Source organism: Chlamydomonas reinhardtii, chromosome 14 (assembly GCF_000002595.2).
Source record: "Chlamydomonas reinhardtii strain CC-503 cw92 mt+ chromosome 14, whole genome shotgun sequence".
Lineage (NCBI taxonomy): Eukaryota > Viridiplantae > Chlorophyta > Chlorophyceae > Chlamydomonadales > Chlamydomonadaceae > Chlamydomonas > Chlamydomonas reinhardtii.
In genome coordinates, this window is record NC_057017.1 from 4,102,320 (window position 1) to 4,118,170 (window position 15,851).

The 15,851-nt window shown below is 63.3% G+C and overlaps 5 protein-coding genes across 5 annotated transcripts; 4 read left to right on the forward strand and 1 right to left on the reverse strand.

Moving 5' to 3' along the window:
- Nucleotides 1–16: 16 nt before the first annotated feature.
- On the forward strand, nucleotides 17–2,698 carry CHLRE_14g633903v5 (uncharacterized protein). Its single transcript, XM_043070474.1, has 7 exons — nucleotides 17–126; nucleotides 206–331; nucleotides 644–664; nucleotides 906–1,010; nucleotides 1,430–1,689; nucleotides 1,864–2,035; nucleotides 2,182–2,698. The coding sequence occupies exons 1-7, from the start codon at nucleotides 70–72 to the stop codon at nucleotides 2,278–2,280; spliced, it is 840 nt and encodes a 279-aa protein (XP_042917148.1). The 5' UTR covers nucleotides 17–69; the 3' UTR covers nucleotides 2,281–2,698.
- Nucleotides 2,699–2,700: 2 nt separating this feature from the next.
- Nucleotides 2,701–4,616, reverse strand: CHLRE_14g633950v5 (uncharacterized protein). Its single transcript, XM_043070476.1, has 3 exons — nucleotides 4,208–4,616; nucleotides 3,888–3,968; nucleotides 2,701–3,738 (listed from the first exon to the last, which is right to left on the reverse strand). Exons 1-3 carry the CDS (start codon nucleotides 4,295–4,297, stop codon nucleotides 2,893–2,895), a joined length of 1,017 nt encoding a protein of 338 aa, XP_042917149.1. The 5' UTR covers nucleotides 4,298–4,616; the 3' UTR covers nucleotides 2,701–2,892.
- Nucleotides 4,617–4,746: 130 nt separating this feature from the next.
- On the forward strand, nucleotides 4,747–8,833 carry CHLRE_14g634000v5 (uncharacterized protein). Its single transcript, XM_043070477.1, has 7 exons — nucleotides 4,747–4,927; nucleotides 5,065–5,402; nucleotides 5,698–5,767; nucleotides 5,982–6,452; nucleotides 6,757–6,876; nucleotides 7,155–7,296; nucleotides 7,724–8,833. Exons 1-7 carry the CDS (start codon nucleotides 4,880–4,882, stop codon nucleotides 7,801–7,803), a joined length of 1,269 nt encoding a protein of 422 aa, XP_042917150.1. The 5' UTR covers nucleotides 4,747–4,879; the 3' UTR covers nucleotides 7,804–8,833.
- A 1,303-nt stretch (nucleotides 8,834–10,136) lies between these two features.
- Nucleotides 10,137–13,568, forward strand: CHLRE_14g634100v5 (uncharacterized protein). Its single transcript, XM_043070478.1, has 4 exons — nucleotides 10,137–10,526; nucleotides 10,944–10,970; nucleotides 11,218–11,268; nucleotides 12,978–13,568. The coding sequence occupies exons 1-4, from the start codon at nucleotides 10,328–10,330 to the stop codon at nucleotides 13,043–13,045; spliced, it is 345 nt and encodes a 114-aa protein (XP_042917151.1). The 5' UTR covers nucleotides 10,137–10,327; the 3' UTR covers nucleotides 13,046–13,568.
- A 48-nt stretch (nucleotides 13,569–13,616) lies between these two features.
- Nucleotides 13,617–15,401, forward strand: CHLRE_14g634113v5 (uncharacterized protein). Its single transcript, XM_001692688.2, has 2 exons — nucleotides 13,617–14,003; nucleotides 14,105–15,401. The coding sequence occupies exon 2, from the start codon at nucleotides 14,198–14,200 to the stop codon at nucleotides 14,642–14,644; it is 447 nt and encodes a 148-aa protein (XP_001692740.1). The 5' UTR covers nucleotides 13,617–14,003; nucleotides 14,105–14,197; the 3' UTR covers nucleotides 14,645–15,401.
- Nucleotides 15,402–15,851: the final 450 nt, after the last annotated feature.

The following is a 15,851-nucleotide window of genomic DNA, read 5'->3' on the forward strand; positions in this document are numbered from 1 at the left end:
CTCATTCGCTTGATCTCGCAACACCCTCGCGATGTTGAGGCAGGCCTTGAGCTTGCGCTACGCGAGCACATGGGCAGCTCCGGGAGTTCTATTTCGTTACAGTGCGGCGCGCTACATTCGTTCAAGGTCCGCTGGGTGTCCGGAGGCTCCTCGGTCAATCGCGCAGCCCACTCGTCTGGCCCCCACCCTGCGCTTCCCCCGCCAGATTACCCTGGCCTATCGCGGCGGACGGCGTGGGGGAACGGCCTTCAACCCATTTGGATACCGTCTGGGCGGCTGGCCGCAGCGCATTAAGCACAAGCCCCGGGTGGTGCTGGCGGCGGATGTGCAGGTAGGTGTGCGGTGTTGCGTGCACCCGCGCGGCCTACCTGCGTGTGCCTCCGCGGCGGTGCGCGCCAACGTGCTCCACTGGCTGCCGTCTGTGGCGGTGTGAAGATTTCGGGGTGTGGTCAGACCGGCAGTTGGATCAAGGAGACAGGGTCGGTGGCGAGGTGCGCACCTACCTACCCACCTGGTGGCTGCGCGGGTTCATCGTGCTCCTACTGTACTACCGTACTTGTGCCACCCGCCCTTCCCACCTGCCTGCTGCCCCTTACGCCCACCCCCTCACGCCCACCCCCCCCACCACCCCCCACACACGCAGGTGCTGCCCTACCTGCCCAAGGCACGTGTCTAGCTCACAGCAAGCACTGCGTTGGCGACCGGCTGTTGATGCGCAGCACCCCGCATCACGACCTTGTAACGTGACATCACACCCATCTCCACTGCCCCCCACTGCCCCCCACCCCCTTTGCCGCCATCCGCCCAGAACCCCCACACCCCACATACGGCACCGCTCCTCTGGCCCTTCCTTTGCTCCATCCCCCTCACCACCTGACACGCACTTGCACATGCCTCCCCCTCAGGAGGTGGTGGTGGTGCTGCCGGCGCTGCGCGGCTGGCCGCCCGGGCGCTACCTGCTGCGGGAGCACCGAGTGGCGTGCGGCTGCGGTGCGTGCAGGGAGGCGCAGGTGGGTAGGGTGGTGTGTGTGTGGGGGGGAGGGGTTAACCGATCCCGTAAGGAAACAGTCGCGCTGCAAGGAAAAACTGCAGCCGCGTTTGCGAGCTTTTGTACATCACCATTGTTGGGCGGGCATTGTTGGGCGGGCTTGGGCCACGGCTTGGGCAGTGTAGCGGCAGGTGTGTGTGTGTGTGTGGGGGGGGGCGGGCGAGCAGAGCGGATGGTGGTAGGGAAGAGGGCGTGGAGGGCCTCGGGAGGGGGTTGGTGGACTTGGTAGTGGCGGGCCACAAGGTGACGGGAGTTACAGGCGTGTGTGTGTGGGGGGGGCTGCCGGATGCAGTGGTCCACGCATGCAACCTGTCGTGCGCCCCCTATCCACACACACACACACACCGACCCACCCACCACCCGACACACACCCGCCGGCAGGGCTATGCGGTGGAGGGGTCAGAGGCAGGTGGCGCAGGTGCAGGGGAGTCGGGGGAGGACGAGGAGGATGAGGAGGAGGAGGAGGAGGCAGAGGACCTGCAGCAGGAAACACAGGTGGACGAGGAGGCGAGCACAAGACACGGAGACACCGGAGCACGCGCGGGCATTGCAGGACCAGCAGCAGCAGGTGGCCCTGGCAGGGCCCCCAGGCGCTACAAGAGGCGGCTGCGAATGGACGAGCGGGGCGGCTTCTGGGCGCCGTGAGTGAGGCTGGGCTGGGTGGCTGGGTGACGCCCACATTGGGTGCGGTGTTGGAGCTGTGGTACGGTATGTGCGAGGTATGTAAAGCTGGCGCCGGGACTGCCGCCGCGATCCAGCCTACATGGCGCGGACCAAGGGCTGGTCGGTTTGGGGCCGGGTGTGTCTGTGCGCAGGCACCGCTACGTGGAGCACGCGGCGGGCGTGCGGCTGGGCGGCGGGCGGCAGCCGGCGGGTGTGCCGCCGCTGCGCAGCCAAGACTGGATTCGGTTCCAGGTGCCGCTGCCGGGGCGAGGGCAGGGGCAGGGGCCGGGAGGCCAGTCCGAGCTCGGGACCAGACATGTTGAGGTGCGTGGCGTGGCTGAGTGTGGCAGGGTGGCCCGCTGCATGTGGTTGACTCGTCATAACACACGGTCCTTGCTATGCTGTGCCGCGCCTAGCGACGGGCCGCACCCATATCCTGCCTGATCCCTCTCATACCCGCACACGCACAGCTGACGGTGTCGGAGCTGTGTCGGGAGCTGGGCTACAGGTGGCAGCACCGGAAGTGCCTGCCGCCGCCGCCGCCACTGCCGCCGCCACACCAGCAGTAGACAACCCGAGTGCTGAGACCGCACTGACGCGGACGGCGAGATGGGCCCGTGCATACCGAATGGCTTGGATGTGACATCGGTACATCGCGGATGGAAGGTTACGTGGGCCCTGGCTAGGCACTAGGTAGCTAGGCAGCAGTGTAGCACCTCAGCGGCGTGGCGTCGGGGCTGACACACCAGCCCGCGGGCCTACCTGTGGCTACAGATGGCGTGAACTGAGGGCCCTAATGCGTCTTCCAAGCTGGGTAGCTGTACGGTTTGGATAGCTGTACGGTTATGTGTTGGCGTATGCACCTCTAGACTTCGATTAAAACGTCACTTGTCCGATTGGGACATTGATCTGTCCGGAGCGCACCAAGGCGCCCACCACTTTGTCCACCACCTTTTAATCATTCAGGCTCCCACTACGCCCGCACCTCTGCCCCATTACGAGAATACCTCATGAAGTGTGCGCGAAGCTGCCCTCCCAGTGTCCTAGTCTGCACAGCCGCGGCCACAGCCCATGGTGCAGTACTCCCCCCCCCCTCCGCGTGTCGTGCTGCACCAGTCCCACGCGGCATCAGTCCCACGCAGGCCGGCGCTGGGCCCACAGGCGGGTCAGGCCATACCGCGTCAGGCGCCGACCCCCTCAGGCGGCGCGGCCGTGAGTAGTTGCAGCAGTGAACGCGACTCCAGCCGCTGCCGCTTCTCGCGACCTTGCCCGTGCCCGCTCCCAACCACATTCGCCGCCCTGCCCTCTTGCCACTCGCCCTCACTGCCGCTGTCGCTGCTCGAGTCCGTGTCCGAGTCCGAGTCATCGCCGTCGCTGCTGCCGTCGCTGCTGCTGCTCGAGCTCGCCTTGTCCTCCCGGCCCTGCCCCTGCTGCCGCCCCCCTTCCTCTTCCCCCTCCTCTTCCCGCCCCTGCCGCTCCTCTTGCTGCCCCTCCGCCTCCTGGTCCGGCGCCACCACAAAGCCCTCCAGCTCCGCCACCACCTCCGCCTCGCTCAGCGCCCGGCCCAGCGCCCGCTGCCGCGCCTCCAGCCGCGCCAGCCCAGGGCCCACCGCGGCGGTGAAGCCGAGCCGCTGCGCCTCCGTCAGCTGCGACCAGGCCGCCGCGATGTCCTCGTCCTGGTCGTGCCCAGTCGCCTGTGCGGCCTGCTGCGCGCTGGGGCCTGCCCCTGAACCCGGCGCGCCTGGCGCTCCCGCCGCCGCCCGTCGCTGGAGCCAGGGCTGCTGCAGCACGCGGCCGACGCTGACCGAGAACACACGCCGAGCCAGCACCTCCTGCGACTCCAGCCCAGACCGCTGCCCAGTGGGCGTGGTGCGGGCGCCGGCCGCGCCGCCACCGACACTGGGAACGGGGCCGCAGGAAACAGGGGCACCAGCCGACGCCGTGTGCTGCGGCTGGGCGTGGGGGTGCCGCTGTGCGGAGGTCAGGGCGGACTGCAGCTCCGAGTCTGACACGCCGGGCACCAGCGCCTGCGAAGATGGGGGGAAAGGAAGCAGCAGGGACAGGTATGGCGGGTCAGGTGGGCGCTGCAGCGGGGACAGGAGGGCCACAGCGGCCCAGGGTCCCGGGCAGGTTGTGTGCCATGTGCTCCGCCGCCCACGCCCCACTGCACCCGCACCCGAGCTGCTCGCTGCACGTCCTTCCGCGTCACGGGGCTGACGAAGGCGGTGCACACCGCCGCCACCAGCGCCAGCAGCGCCTGCGGGGCAGAGGGGGCGGGGGTGGTGGTGGTGGCGGCGTGGCGTGGCATGCGGTGGGCCGGCTGCCGGCAGGGGAGGCGCCCGCCTTGCACTAGGCGGGAGCCTTGCAAGAGCACATCACATTGCGTCGTGCAGGCGGCAGTGTCACGATGCGCGCCACGCGACCGTCGACTAGGGCTGGCTTGGGGCTGCAGGGAGCCGGGACTTTTGGTGAGTCTCCGCCACACTCACGACGCACCTCCTCTCGCGTTATAGGCACATCAAGCTCACTCGGTCCAGCGCTTTCATCCTCGGAAGGCAGCGGCATCGCAACGCCGTTTGGCAGCATGCTTGCGCAAGTCGGTTTTCTATTCAAAGATCAATTATTGAAAGATTGCACTTATTTTATGATACTCAATGAGCGAAATGCCTCCGCGGCACTGGTGCAACCGAAGTGGCGGCAAGCTTGCAGCTGCAACGGTGCTTCTTATGCAACGTACATAGTATCAATACATCTGCGGTCAAGTGCCTCTAAATTGTCCGGGATGCTTATGAATAATAGTGCTGGCCCGTGTTTACAGCGCTGATGCACAGCCCGTTTTGATGCGAACATGGCATTCAGTGTTGCACTGGCGTTCTGGGCATGGCCTTTGGCTCCAAATATGGGGGGGAGGATATGGGGCAAAGGAATGAGTGTCAGGGTCACACGGGGAAAGGAAGCCATGGCAGGGTTCGTGTGCTGTGCTCGTGCGGAAGCGCGCGAACGCAAAGCTTTCGCATTGGGACAGCATCCAACAACGCATGACACTGTTCAACGCACATAGCACAAAACGGATACTGTAACCTGCGCACATGTATCAAGATGCAACCAGCAACACTGAAGTATGCAATTTCGGACATCTCGCCCATGCCCCGAGCCTGGTTATTGTTAATGCAATGCGTAGAGGAGCTCAACAACATAGATGTTACAGTTCGACACGTAAGTGCTAAATACAAGTTCAGGGGACCTTCGGTTTGGCGCTCAACCCCTGCGCCCACTGCGCGCCGGACGCCGTGCTGCCAGGGCGATTGCGGCCTTCAACCCCCCCGCCCCATACACGTCTCCCCCGTCTGTAGCGTGGGCTGGATGGCGAGGGCTGTGAGGGCACGTACGGCAGCATCACCTTCCGCTGCCTGCTGAAGCTGGTGTGGGACTGCGTGGCGCACGGCGACCTGCCCAACCCCCTACTGGCGCCGCCGCCGGCGTCGGCAACGGCTGGAGCAGGAGGTGCCAGCATATGCGTCGGTGGTGGCTTGTATGAGGACCAGGAAGTGATGGCACGGGGCGGGGCGGCGGAGGCCAGCAAGCCGGCGCATCACGGCGGCAGGGGCGCTGTGGAGGAAGGCGGCGTGTCGCTGGCGGCAGTGCCGCAGCGGCCGGGCCGCCTGGTGGACTTCGGGGCGGGCACCGGCAGGTGGGGGCGCAGGTTGGGGGAGGGAGGGGGAGGGGGAGGGGGGTAGTGGGTGCGTATGGGCTGGCGGGCGCAGCGTGCATTGTGTCTGCGGCAGCAACTTCCGAGTGAGGCCGAGGATGAGGGGCGACGGGGCGCCATTCCTGCACGGTGGGGCATGCCATGCACGCGGCCAGCACGAAGCCCTGATGCACACATTTCCATTGCATTGTGTAGTATGCGCACTCACTGACACCCTCCCTCAGACCCTGAACCCTCGCCCACCCTCCCGCCCTCCCGCCTTGCCCTGCTCCTCCAGGGCGCTGGTGCTGCTGCAGTGCCTGAACCTGGTGGAGGCGGCGGTGGGCTTCGAAGTGGACTGCACCAAGGTGGAGGCAGGGGGAGGCAGGGGGAGGCATCGGAGAGGGGGGGACTTTGGGAGGGGAAGGGGGACCTCGGGAGGGTGTGGTGCATGGTAGTTGTGTGCCGACTCCGTGATACGCTTGCACGCACCTGTCACCGCCCACCGCCACCCAGACACGCGTGCGCACGCGCCCTTCTGCCCCCCCCCCTCATCTGGTCGCCTCCTCCCATCTTCCCCAGGTGTCCAAGGCTGAGCTGTACATGACGGAGCTGGTGGCGGCGGCGGCGGCGGCAGGCCGCAGGAGCTCGGGCGCAGCGGGCAGCAGCGGCGGGAGTGCAGGCGCAGGGGCGGGGGCAGGGAGCAGCGCCGCTGGGGGAGGTGGTGGTGGCGACAGGCCCTCAAGCCCTCGACTGCACGGCGTGCCCGTGGTTGGCGGGATTGGTCGGGGCCGGGGTCGGGGCCGGGGCCGGGCACGGGCGAGAGGCCGGGGCCGCCGCGGCGGGCGAACAGGCGGCACCGCCACCACCACTGGGGGCTCTGACGATGGCGACGACTCCGCAGCCGCGCCGTCAGCCGCGCCGTCAGCCGCGCCGTCAGCCGGGCCGTCAGCCGGGCCGGCCCCGCCCCCGCAGCCCCAGCGGCTGCACGTGCTGGGCGACCTGAGCCTGCGGCCCGACGTGCCGACGGTGATCCAGGCAGACCTGGTGCAGGTGAGCCACTGTGTGCGTGTGCGTGTGCGTAGGTGAGGTGTGCGTGTGTGTGTGTGTGTGTGTGTGTGTGTGTATCTGTGTGCCGCTGCCGTGGTGGAAGAGGGACGGGGTGTGGAGTGGTCGCCGGGGTGCGTAGGGCTGGGAGTGGCCTCCAGTCAGATCCCCGGCAGAGGCAGGGGACGGGCGCGAGGCAAGTCGTTTCAGTGCCGTGACACGTTCCCCCACCGCCATCTGCGCTTGTCCTCCCTCCAGTCTGCTTACCCCCGCCCCCTCTCCCGTGTGCCCCTGCTGCCGCCGGCTGTAGCTGACGCCTGAGGCGCTGTCCGCGCACTCGCCCAGCTGGGGCTACGCCTTCTGGGCGGGTGTGCCGCCCGAGGCACAGGCGGCCATATGGCGGCTGTTCATAGGCTGCGACACCATGACCGTGAGCCGCGTGCGTGTGTGTGTGTGTGTGTGTGTGTGTGCCTGTGTGCGTGTAGTGGGAAAGCGCAAAGGAAGGTGTTGATATGTGGTAGGAGGCCGACAGGTTGGTCGGGGGCTGGCGCCTCAGCACCGCAGCCGCCGTACCGTATCTTGCGACCACCTTCTGCCTGTGTGCAGCGCCGACCCCGTCCGGCCGTCCCCAACACATTGCCCTTCGCCGCGCCGCTCCTACGCTCCACCCCTGCTTCCACAAACCCCTCCACTCCCCTCCCCAACCAGACGCTGGTGCTGGTGGGCTACGGTGACCGCTCCGCAGCCACCCTGTCCCAACTCATGGCCCAGTGGGACCAGGGCCAGGGCCCGCTCACCGGGGCGCGGCGGGCAGTGCTGCGGCGCGTCATCTCCAATGTCGCGTCAATGGGTAGGCGCTGTCTTCACGCACTGGGCCGGGCAGCATACTAGCAGGGCCTCCAGCTTAGAACAGTGGGACAGTGGCGAGCGGGGAGTCGGGATTGATTGGGGAGTGGGGGCAGGGGTGCAAGTGGTGTGGCCGGGTGTGGCAAGCAGCACATGTGCTATCGCTGCCCCTGCGTGCGTGGGCGCCCGGCCAGTCTGGTGGCTGACGTCAGATGTCTACAGTGCTTGGGGTTGTGTTCTTGTTTAGGCGTTACAATGTCATACAAGCAGGGCTTTTAGCTCAGTGGTAGAGCGCGCGCTTTGCATGCGTGAGGTCACCGGTTCGAACGCTGTCCTTACGCACTTGGCTGGGGGCACGGCGATGCACTTGCGGACGCACCCCCTGCCACGGCTGCCGCTCCCCGTGCCGCTGCACGCATGCGCACACGCAGGTGGCAACGGCTGCTACTCAGCGTTCGTGCTGCGCAAGTGCGCAGTGGCGCCGCGGCGGGCCGCGGTACTGGTGGCGTAGCAGTGCACCACTTGATCCGACAGTGGCGGGGGCGTGAGGCCTCCCGCCCGCCTATCTATCAGGCACAGACATGGGCCACACGCAATGACGGCGGTCATGCGCGTCGTACATGCGCGTCGAGGAAAGTAATGGAAGGTCTGGCTGCACGGTTTCAGGTTGGGGCTTGTCGGCAGTGCGAGTGATGCCGTGTGGCCCCCGCCCCTGCGCATGTGCCTGCCTGCCTGAGAGGAGAGGACATGCATTGGCCCCTAGGTGGATGGGACGTGCCCACTGGGGCCCTGCTGGTGCTTGCCAGTATGTGATGCAATGCAGCGGAATGGAGTTAGCTTATGCCGGCGCTCCCTTCGTCCCCAGTTCTCCTTGCAGTTCTCCAGTTGCGCACTCGGAGCCTGAGTCTGCTGAGTCTGATTTATACAGTGGTTGGGGCGGCTGTAATCTTGTTTGGGGCTTGTCGTCTGCCATCACTCGCGAAAGATCTCCGGTGTGACTGAGAAATGCTTGGGCCTTGAGCAGTTGAGCTTGTCATTTGTTCTGTGTGGAGGCCGAAGCATACCATCCATATTGGCTGCGTCATGCCCAACCCCGACCCCGCCGCCGTCTGGACTGGACGTCGACACTTCAAACTTGTGATTTATTCACTCCGTTCCCCATGAACGGCTATCCCCCCTGGAACTGATGGTTTCCGCTCGAGCGCAGCAAGTTGTCGGGGAACCAAGGTTTCCTGCGCTCGGAGTGTGCACAGTTGTGGGCCCCGAAGGGGCGTGGCGTGTGTGTGTTTGTTGTTTGGGGCCCATGCGCGGCATGGGCGGTGGGCCCGGTTAAGTAGCGGAGCGCTGTGTCGCGCTCGCTACTTTGCGAGTTTCGTTCTGTCAGTACTGACGCCGTCGTCCCTGGCTACGCTCTATCTTTGCGTGGCTACACGGCGGTTCGGGCTCGCCCTCCCAACCCCGCACGAAGACCGCACTTCTCTGCTTGCAGGTACCCTCTCCGGCGGCGGAGCCGCCCTCACAAATTGTAACACGACGCAATGCATGGGAACTCGATGCAACCGCAAGAGCTCCTCCCCTCCCCCTTCGGGGGAAGGCTCCCCTCCCCCTTCGGGGGAAGGGGCAAGCCAACACAACCGCCGCCTGTGCGCCCGGCCGCTGTGCATGCTAGGCGGGCCAGTACCCAGTTGGCCCACTATCCAGTTGCGAAGGCCGCGGCAACCTACAATCCAGTCGAGGCGAGTATTAAGGAGTTGATAAACTCCAGACGTTGAATGATTGATAGGATGCGGATTACAATTAAGGGACAGCCCGACAAGCGGGGGCACGCCGTACCCACGCCGCGAGGGGCCATCTGCGACCCAGAGAGACAACACCCGCCCCCTGGTTGGCGGCCGACCTTCATAGTGTTACGCACATGAGTCGAAGCCAAGCCGAAGCCCGCCAAAGCCACATCGTCACGTAACACTCCTCATCCCGTTTAGGTCTATTGGCGGCAGCACCCACGCACAAGAAGGCGCGACAGGCCAAAGATCTGCCGACATCCCCATCACACGCAAGCACCACTCATCTTCTCGTCCGCAGACGATGGCTGGCGTCAGAGACGCGCAATGCCTTGGCCCGAAGACCCACGCCTAGACAAGTCTGTGCCAACGCACCTGACCAAACCATCAACACACCAGAACGCCACTCTACGGGCCCACCGCCCTCCACCCGCCCCACCAGCGACCCAGACCGACCCTCCAAACAGGCCCCGCGCGCGCACACCTACCATGGGGCACAAACCCAGCCCAAGCCTAGCCGTCCACTGACCGCAAGCACTTACTGGCATTCACCACCAGCCCATGTACGTCGCAACGCTTTAGCACCTCCAATAGCCGCGAGGGAAGGCACGGATGCCAATGCCTGGGGCACGCTGGGCCAGCAAAGTGGCGCCATCCGTCCAGGAGCCCCGGTTGCCCATCAACATGCGGCCTGCGCGCCGAAGGCACACAAGCGAGCACCGGAAGTGGCCATGTTTGATACAAGAGCAAGTTTAAGCAGTACATTTGCCCAAGGCGTGCAGTGCACCATGCGCGAGGTTTGACCAGGGGAGACATCTTCCCCTGGATGGGACAAGCTCTCCTCCCGCACACGCGCGCGCACACACAGGGCACCCAAGCCCGAATGGCTTCACCAGCCATTTACAGCAAATTATTCTTACTATGTACTTTCAAAGACCAAAGGAATAACCAGAGGATAAATAGCACGCGTGTGTGAGGAGAACTAGGATTGCAAAGCCCCCATCCCTAATGGGTGATGTCGATACACGCTTTCCTTCATTCGGTTAACTGGCACAGCTCGCCAAAGTGCAGTATCAAGCTTCCAGCACAAATTACTGTATACATTATTGAGAATTCCAAACTTCAAAGAATCGCTCAAGTCAAGAGGCCAGACTTCGTTCCTCGCTTCCACTGCCTAACATTGGCGTTTCTACAGTAGTTCCACATAGCAGGCGGTAATACTGTAGCTTATGATGGTACGTTAAAGCCCAGGCGATGGCTTGGGTCGGCCTGCGCGTGCCTTTAGAGAAATGGCTTGGGCCTATTGGAGCTAGCCGATTCACCGATGAGGACCTGCGCCGGCTATGGGAGGGTGGCTATGAGACGCTGGAGGACCTGCAGATTGCGAGCCAGGCGGGTCTCGAGCGGGCCAGGTTGAGGCCGGCGAGGGCGGACCAGATTATCCACGCTCAAGGTGAGGTCCGCAGAGCTGGCATGCTCTGGATATGGATGTTGTAACTGCCGTGCGGGGTTTCGAAATCACGGGAATGTATGGATGCGGATGTTACAGAGGGGACAGTCCCAGCTCCCGAAGACGCCGAGCCAGCACATGCTATCAGGGCCCAACCCCGAATGTATGGGACGGGACAGGGGATGCAGGCCAGGGGAGTTCAAGAGGCTGCCCAGGGTATGGAGGCCAGGGGGGGGGGGGGGGGGGTTGGCCAGGAGGCTGGCTAGTGGCTGGGCTCAAGTGTCGATATTCGATAACTATCTGCATCCGCCATAGCCTCGCGCCCCTCGGGCTCTGGCCCTTTTTAGCGGGGCGTGATGTGCTCTGCCCTGGTGATACTGACTCCCTGCATTGCCTTGTGATCGCATTCATTTTGTGCAGGCGCAGCTGCTGGCACGAAAAGAGCGGGTGAGTAGGGCTTTGCGCGAGGAGTGGCGGGGAGGCCACGACACGCCGCAGCGCAGGGGTGGTCGCTGGGCAGCGGTGGTGCACAGTGAGGTTGGGGGCAGACGCCAGCTTTGTTTGTCTGTTGAGGCGCTGCGTGCTGTCCCTCCCCGTCCATGAGACTGCATCGGGCACGTGCAGCCTTCCAATCTGCGCATGCTCTTCATTTAGATCTGCAATCTGTTTGGATGTACGTTTTGGTCGCTTTCAGTTGGCGCAGGCGCGGCGGCTGGCCTGGACGTGGGGAGCGCGGCCGGGGCCGGTGAGTTAGGGTGTTTTCTTGCTTGGCCTGGGAAAAACCGGCAGATCTAGCACTGCGCGATGATTAACTACAGCTGAAGAGCGCGCACACGCCCAGAGTACGGACAGTGGGTACTGGGGAGCGGTTTCACAACGGAGGAGTCACCCAGGGTTTGACCAGGGGAGACATCTTCCCCTGGATGGGACACGCTCTCCTCCGCACTGTACACGTACACGCGCACACACACACACACACACAGGGCACCCAAGCCCGAATGGCTTCACCAGCCATTTACAGCAAATTATTCTTACTATGTACTGTCAAAGACCTAAGGAATAACCAGAGGGTAAATAGCACGCGTGTGTGAGGAGGACTAAGATTTCAAAGCCCCCATCCCCAATGGGCGGTGAGCAGCCCAGGAGACACCTATACGCTGCCGCATATAGCTTACTTAAGTGCAGGGTCGTTTAGCGCAGCTCCAAAACTGCATCCGCGCACCTGGTGCCTTCCTTGCTCCCAATTTGTTGAACACTAGGCCATGCTGCCCTGCTGACGAAGCGTGTTTAGATTAGCACACGGGGACATGCTTTCATAGCTATGGTGACCATCCGTGAAGCCCTTCTTTCGGTCGTGGGAGAGTCTGCCAGTTCAGTTCAACCAGGGCAGAGGGCAGGTCCACTCCCATCGCGATGGCGCCGAAACCGGGCGACCACCGTGCTTTGCTGCTTCGGCCGCGGTTTTCGGCCATTCATGTACTTAGAACGTCCCCGCCCCGGGGCCTAGCATTAAACTCGCCGCCCTGCGTCCCACCATGTCCAATCGCGACTGAACCGACCGACCGGCCGACTTCCACGGCCCTAGCTGTCCCTATCGGTTCCAAACAACCTTCATAGTCTTAGAAAGTACGTATGAAAGCCCCTAGCTTTCGGAGCGGACTTGTGGCGCTGCTTTGGCTGTGCGCGGTGAGCATGTGTCGCGTGCAGGTGCTCGGCGCGCGCAATTAGATGCCCCAGCCAGGCATAATGCAATCCTTGCTACCATACCGACCAGTCTGTCGCGACGGGAATTTCTTAACGGGCCCAGCGAGGGAGCGGGGAGACTAGTTCCGCGAGCGGTTTGGCGATTGGACCGGCAGCGCACAGCGCAGCGCCGCTAAGAAATTCCCGACCGCAAAAGTTCTAACTAGACCTCACGTAAGGCTTGTTTGCCGGGTCGGAAGAGCAATAACGAGCGATTGCGCGACAGGGTTCTTGTGCGGGAGCATCGCACCATGTCGACTGGCTGGTAGGGCCGTATTTTCACATGCCAGCGGCCGCCCATCTGTTGTATGCGGTCTCTCAAGCACACAGACGCGGCGTGCCTGAATCTGGCGCGTCCTGGAGCTGCCCCGGCGCGCGCGCATGGAACCGCTGATGTCCGCTCTTGTCCGGGCTGGCCGATATAATTCCGACAGCTCCAAAAGTTCTATCTAGGGCATATGGGTTGGGCGCAGCCCAAGTTTGCAGCCCAAACGGCGCGCATATGTGGACGCAATTCGTGTGCGGGAATTCGCATGTTTCGCGCCCGGTCCCGGCCTGCACGTTTTTCGCGTACCCGCGCCTCGGATGTCCTACCCGGTGTCATACATATGCTATGGACATATGATTGCCACCACCCGCGCCGGCATGGGCACCAGCACCGGTTGGTTGACACGGTTTCGCCCCTTTCCTCGCCCTTTCGTGCACCCACAGGACGTGTCTGCCCAGGCTGGCATGGGCAAACGCAGAGGCTGGTGTGTGGGCCACGGCGCCACTACTAACTCAACGGGGTTTCACGCGCTGGAGCCTGTGGCGGAGGAGCTGGTGCCCAGTTGGTGCCAGGGGGCCTGCAGTGGCACGGTCCGTTGGGGAAAGGGCCCCCTGGACTTCACCTATGTGCTTCACACAACCTTTCCCAGCTGGAAAGAGCCCACGAACCGGGACCACAAGTGCAACTTGTGCACGGGCTGCGTGAAGGACGCGAAGAAGGTGGAGGAGGAGGCCAATCAGATCTATGGCACCGTTGCAGTCCATACCGACCCCACCAGCAGCTGCACAGCCCGTGCGTTCTCCAGCCCTGCCGGTGTGGCAGTCGACGCACGGAACGGCGTCGCCGTAGTGCACGTCAACAACTCATCCGCCGAGACATTTGTGCGTCTTCCGCTGCCTGCCGTGCACACCGTGGCTGGTACGCTGGCCGCGGCAGTACGGCGGCCTGGCGGCAAGGGGGCGGGCACTGCTGCCGTGCCAGCTACCCACTTCAATGCCGCCGCCCACGCACTTGCCAACGCAGTGACTGCCAATCCGCCCGCCCTTGAGAAGCCCAGTGTTGTCTTTTCCGGGTCCACTATCTCACCGGCAGAGCTACTTGTGCATTGGGCCGTGGCCCAGTCAAAGGGCCCTGTCACTGCTGCTGGCACCTGCAGCAACAGCGTGGAGCTGACAGACCTCAGCCGCAACGTGTTCTGGTGGGGTGTTGCGTCTGCCGTCAAGTCCCTGTTTGGCACCAGCTTCAGCCCTGATTCTCTCCGCGGTTGGCATGAGCGACTGACCAGCTCTGGTGGTGGCCGTGTGCCTGTGCCCCCGCCGCCACCACTGCCGCCCCAAAGCAGCAATAATTCACCACCCTCGGAGCCACCCGTGCCGCCCACGCCTATCCTTGCGGAGGACACTTCACGAGTAGCATCCGCGTTCAACAATACTGCAGCAGCCCGGCTTGCAACAAAACTCATTGTTGCGGTGAGTTGTGGGAGCGAGGGTGCTGATTTATGCGGCTGCTTAATACCTTCCTTGCTTGCCTTCCTTGATTGGTTGCCCCCTATCTGTGTACACATGTGCAGACCACCAGCGCCTTGCCTGTCGCTGATGCCCGCGTAATCCGCGACACCCTGACTACTGTGCTACTGCCTGGCCACGATCCGAGCGACTACGTCATGATGGCATCAACCGACCGCATGGTGGCCATCTCCTCTGATTTCCACGGCAACCCCAACCTGAAGTTATGGCGACTGGAAGCTTCTGCAGATGGCGACTTCGACTTCACAGCTACACGTGGCATGCACCTGGCCAACAACACCCGGCTTCATTTGATGCCGGACCTAACTTTCTCGGTATGGGCATTCGGTATGCGCGTCCACCTTCCATCCGACACGCCCATCCCCCACCTGGACCGCATATCCTCCAAAACCGACCTACACAACCTCCTTATCTACATGTCAGATATGCGCCCGTGTTATGGTGTCCTGGATGCAAATGATACTGCATCGTACACAGAGGCGCTAGTGTCTGAGGCCTGTCCTGTCAAGCGCAGCATATGGTTCCCTGTAGCATCTCAGCATTCTTGCCACTGGCGGACACACAGCAAGGGGGCGCATTTATGACCGCAGCGGGTGGTATGATGCAGCAGGCACTACCATATCTTCCTGCAACGAACCTGCTAGCTCCTTCTGCCTTCTCCCAGCTACAGCAGCCTATGTGGCCATCAGCACTGCCCACGCAGCCAGCCGCACCCTTTTTCTTGGATGGTACCTTTGCCGGCACAACCCTGGAGCCGCCAGGTAGCGCCTTCCATGTACCACAGCATACAGCAATGGCTAACGCAACAGCAGGCACCTGGTACCACGGAGGCCCCGTGGCAGGAGGCGCACTGCTGGGTGTGGCGGAGGCGGCGGCAGTCATGGGTGCTACTTCCATGCGCGGAGTGGCCACGCGGACAGAAGACCCAGACACGTCAATGACGGAAATCTTTGGCTACACCATGCAGCAACAGGAGCAGCAGCAGCAGCCCCGGCGCACCCGCACGGGCTTGGGCGACATCACCAACCTGCTGCCTCTGCAGCAGCAGGCGTTGCAGCCACGCCAAGCTAAGCGTGCGCGCGCATAGTAGTAGCGTACGTGTAGATGGCACGCATGTGCATGCATGCCCACAGTGCTAGCTAAATGCATTCTTCCATGAACAATTAAGCATTAATTGATGCACTCGTAAGAAAGAATGGCTTAGCGTGGAGGCATGGGAGATCAGGCTGCGCGCGCGGCTGCGTGCTAGCTGATTAGGCGTGACGAGGAGGTTCCTACCTGCCTAAGCGGTTTATACACCGACAAGGCGTGCGGCCAACATGCATGTAACAAAATGTGTTCGAGGATATGTCGGCCACGAGGCAGAACCGGGTTGCGTGGCCCAACGCGGCAAGGGAACGTGTCGGGGAGCTCGGGGAAGGCCAAGCGCCGCGGCAGCTGTGTGCCCGTGGCACCCAGCCCGGAGACTTACTTGGCAGACCCTTGTGCTCGCCCGCACGCCCCGGCACGCGCCAGTTATAGTATCCATATGTTATAAGGAGACAGATAGGGCCGGCGCTTGCCCCCAGAGCACCACTTGTGCCCTGGTCTACATCATTTTGTCAGAGCATGCGCGCCATCTTCCTTACGTTTGCCCGTTTTTGCAATCTAGCGCGCAGGTGTTGTAGTTTATATCGTTGCAAGACCCAGTGCCGGGCGGCATTTGTAAAAACAAGCGCGGTGGCGCTGGGCGGACGCTCAGCATGGGCTCGGCCCCGACCCGCGGCGAGGCGGGAATGAACTCAGGAACGC

Coding starts and splice junctions, on each gene's coding strand:
- CHLRE_14g633903v5 (XM_043070474.1), top strand. CDS start 70: ATGGGCAGCTCCGGGAGTTCTATTTCGTTACAGTGCGGCGCGCTACAT. Junction 332..643: donor TGCTGGCGGCGGATGTGCAG/GTAGGTGTGCGG, acceptor CCACACACGCAG/GTGCTGCCCTACCTGCCCAA. Junction 1,011..1,429: donor GTGCGTGCAGGGAGGCGCAG/GTGGGTAGGGTG, acceptor ACCCGCCGGCAG/GGCTATGCGGTGGAGGGGTC.
- CHLRE_14g633950v5 (XM_043070476.1), bottom strand. CDS start 4,297: ATGCTGCCAAACGGCGTTGCGATGCCGCTGCCTTCCGAGGATGAAAGC. Junction 3,969..4,207: donor TGCCTATAACGCGAGAGGAG/GTGCGTCGTGAG, acceptor TCTGCCCCGCAG/GCGCTGCTGGCGCTGGTGGC. Junction 3,739..3,887: donor ACGTGCAGCGAGCAGCTCGG/GTGCGGGTGCAG, acceptor CCATCTTCGCAG/GCGCTGGTGCCCGGCGTGTC.
- CHLRE_14g634000v5 (XM_043070477.1), top strand. CDS start 4,880: ATGCAATGCGTAGAGGAGCTCAACAACATAGATGTTACAGTTCGACAC. Junction 4,928..5,064: donor TAGATGTTACAGTTCGACAC/GTAAGTGCTAAA, acceptor CCCCGTCTGTAG/CGTGGGCTGGATGGCGAGGG. Junction 6,877..7,154: donor TAGGCTGCGACACCATGACC/GTGAGCCGCGTG, acceptor CTCCCCAACCAG/ACGCTGGTGCTGGTGGGCTA.
- CHLRE_14g634100v5 (XM_043070478.1), top strand. CDS start 10,328: ATGGCTTGGGTCGGCCTGCGCGTGCCTTTAGAGAAATGGCTTGGGCCT. Junction 10,527..10,943: donor CCAGATTATCCACGCTCAAG/GTGAGGTCCGCA, acceptor CATTTTGTGCAG/GCGCAGCTGCTGGCACGAAA. Junction 11,269..12,977: donor GGGGAGCGCGGCCGGGGCCG/GTGAGTTAGGGT, acceptor GTGCACCCACAG/GACGTGTCTGCCCAGGCTGG.
- CHLRE_14g634113v5 (XM_001692688.2), top strand. CDS start 14,198: ATGATGGCATCAACCGACCGCATGGTGGCCATCTCCTCTGATTTCCAC.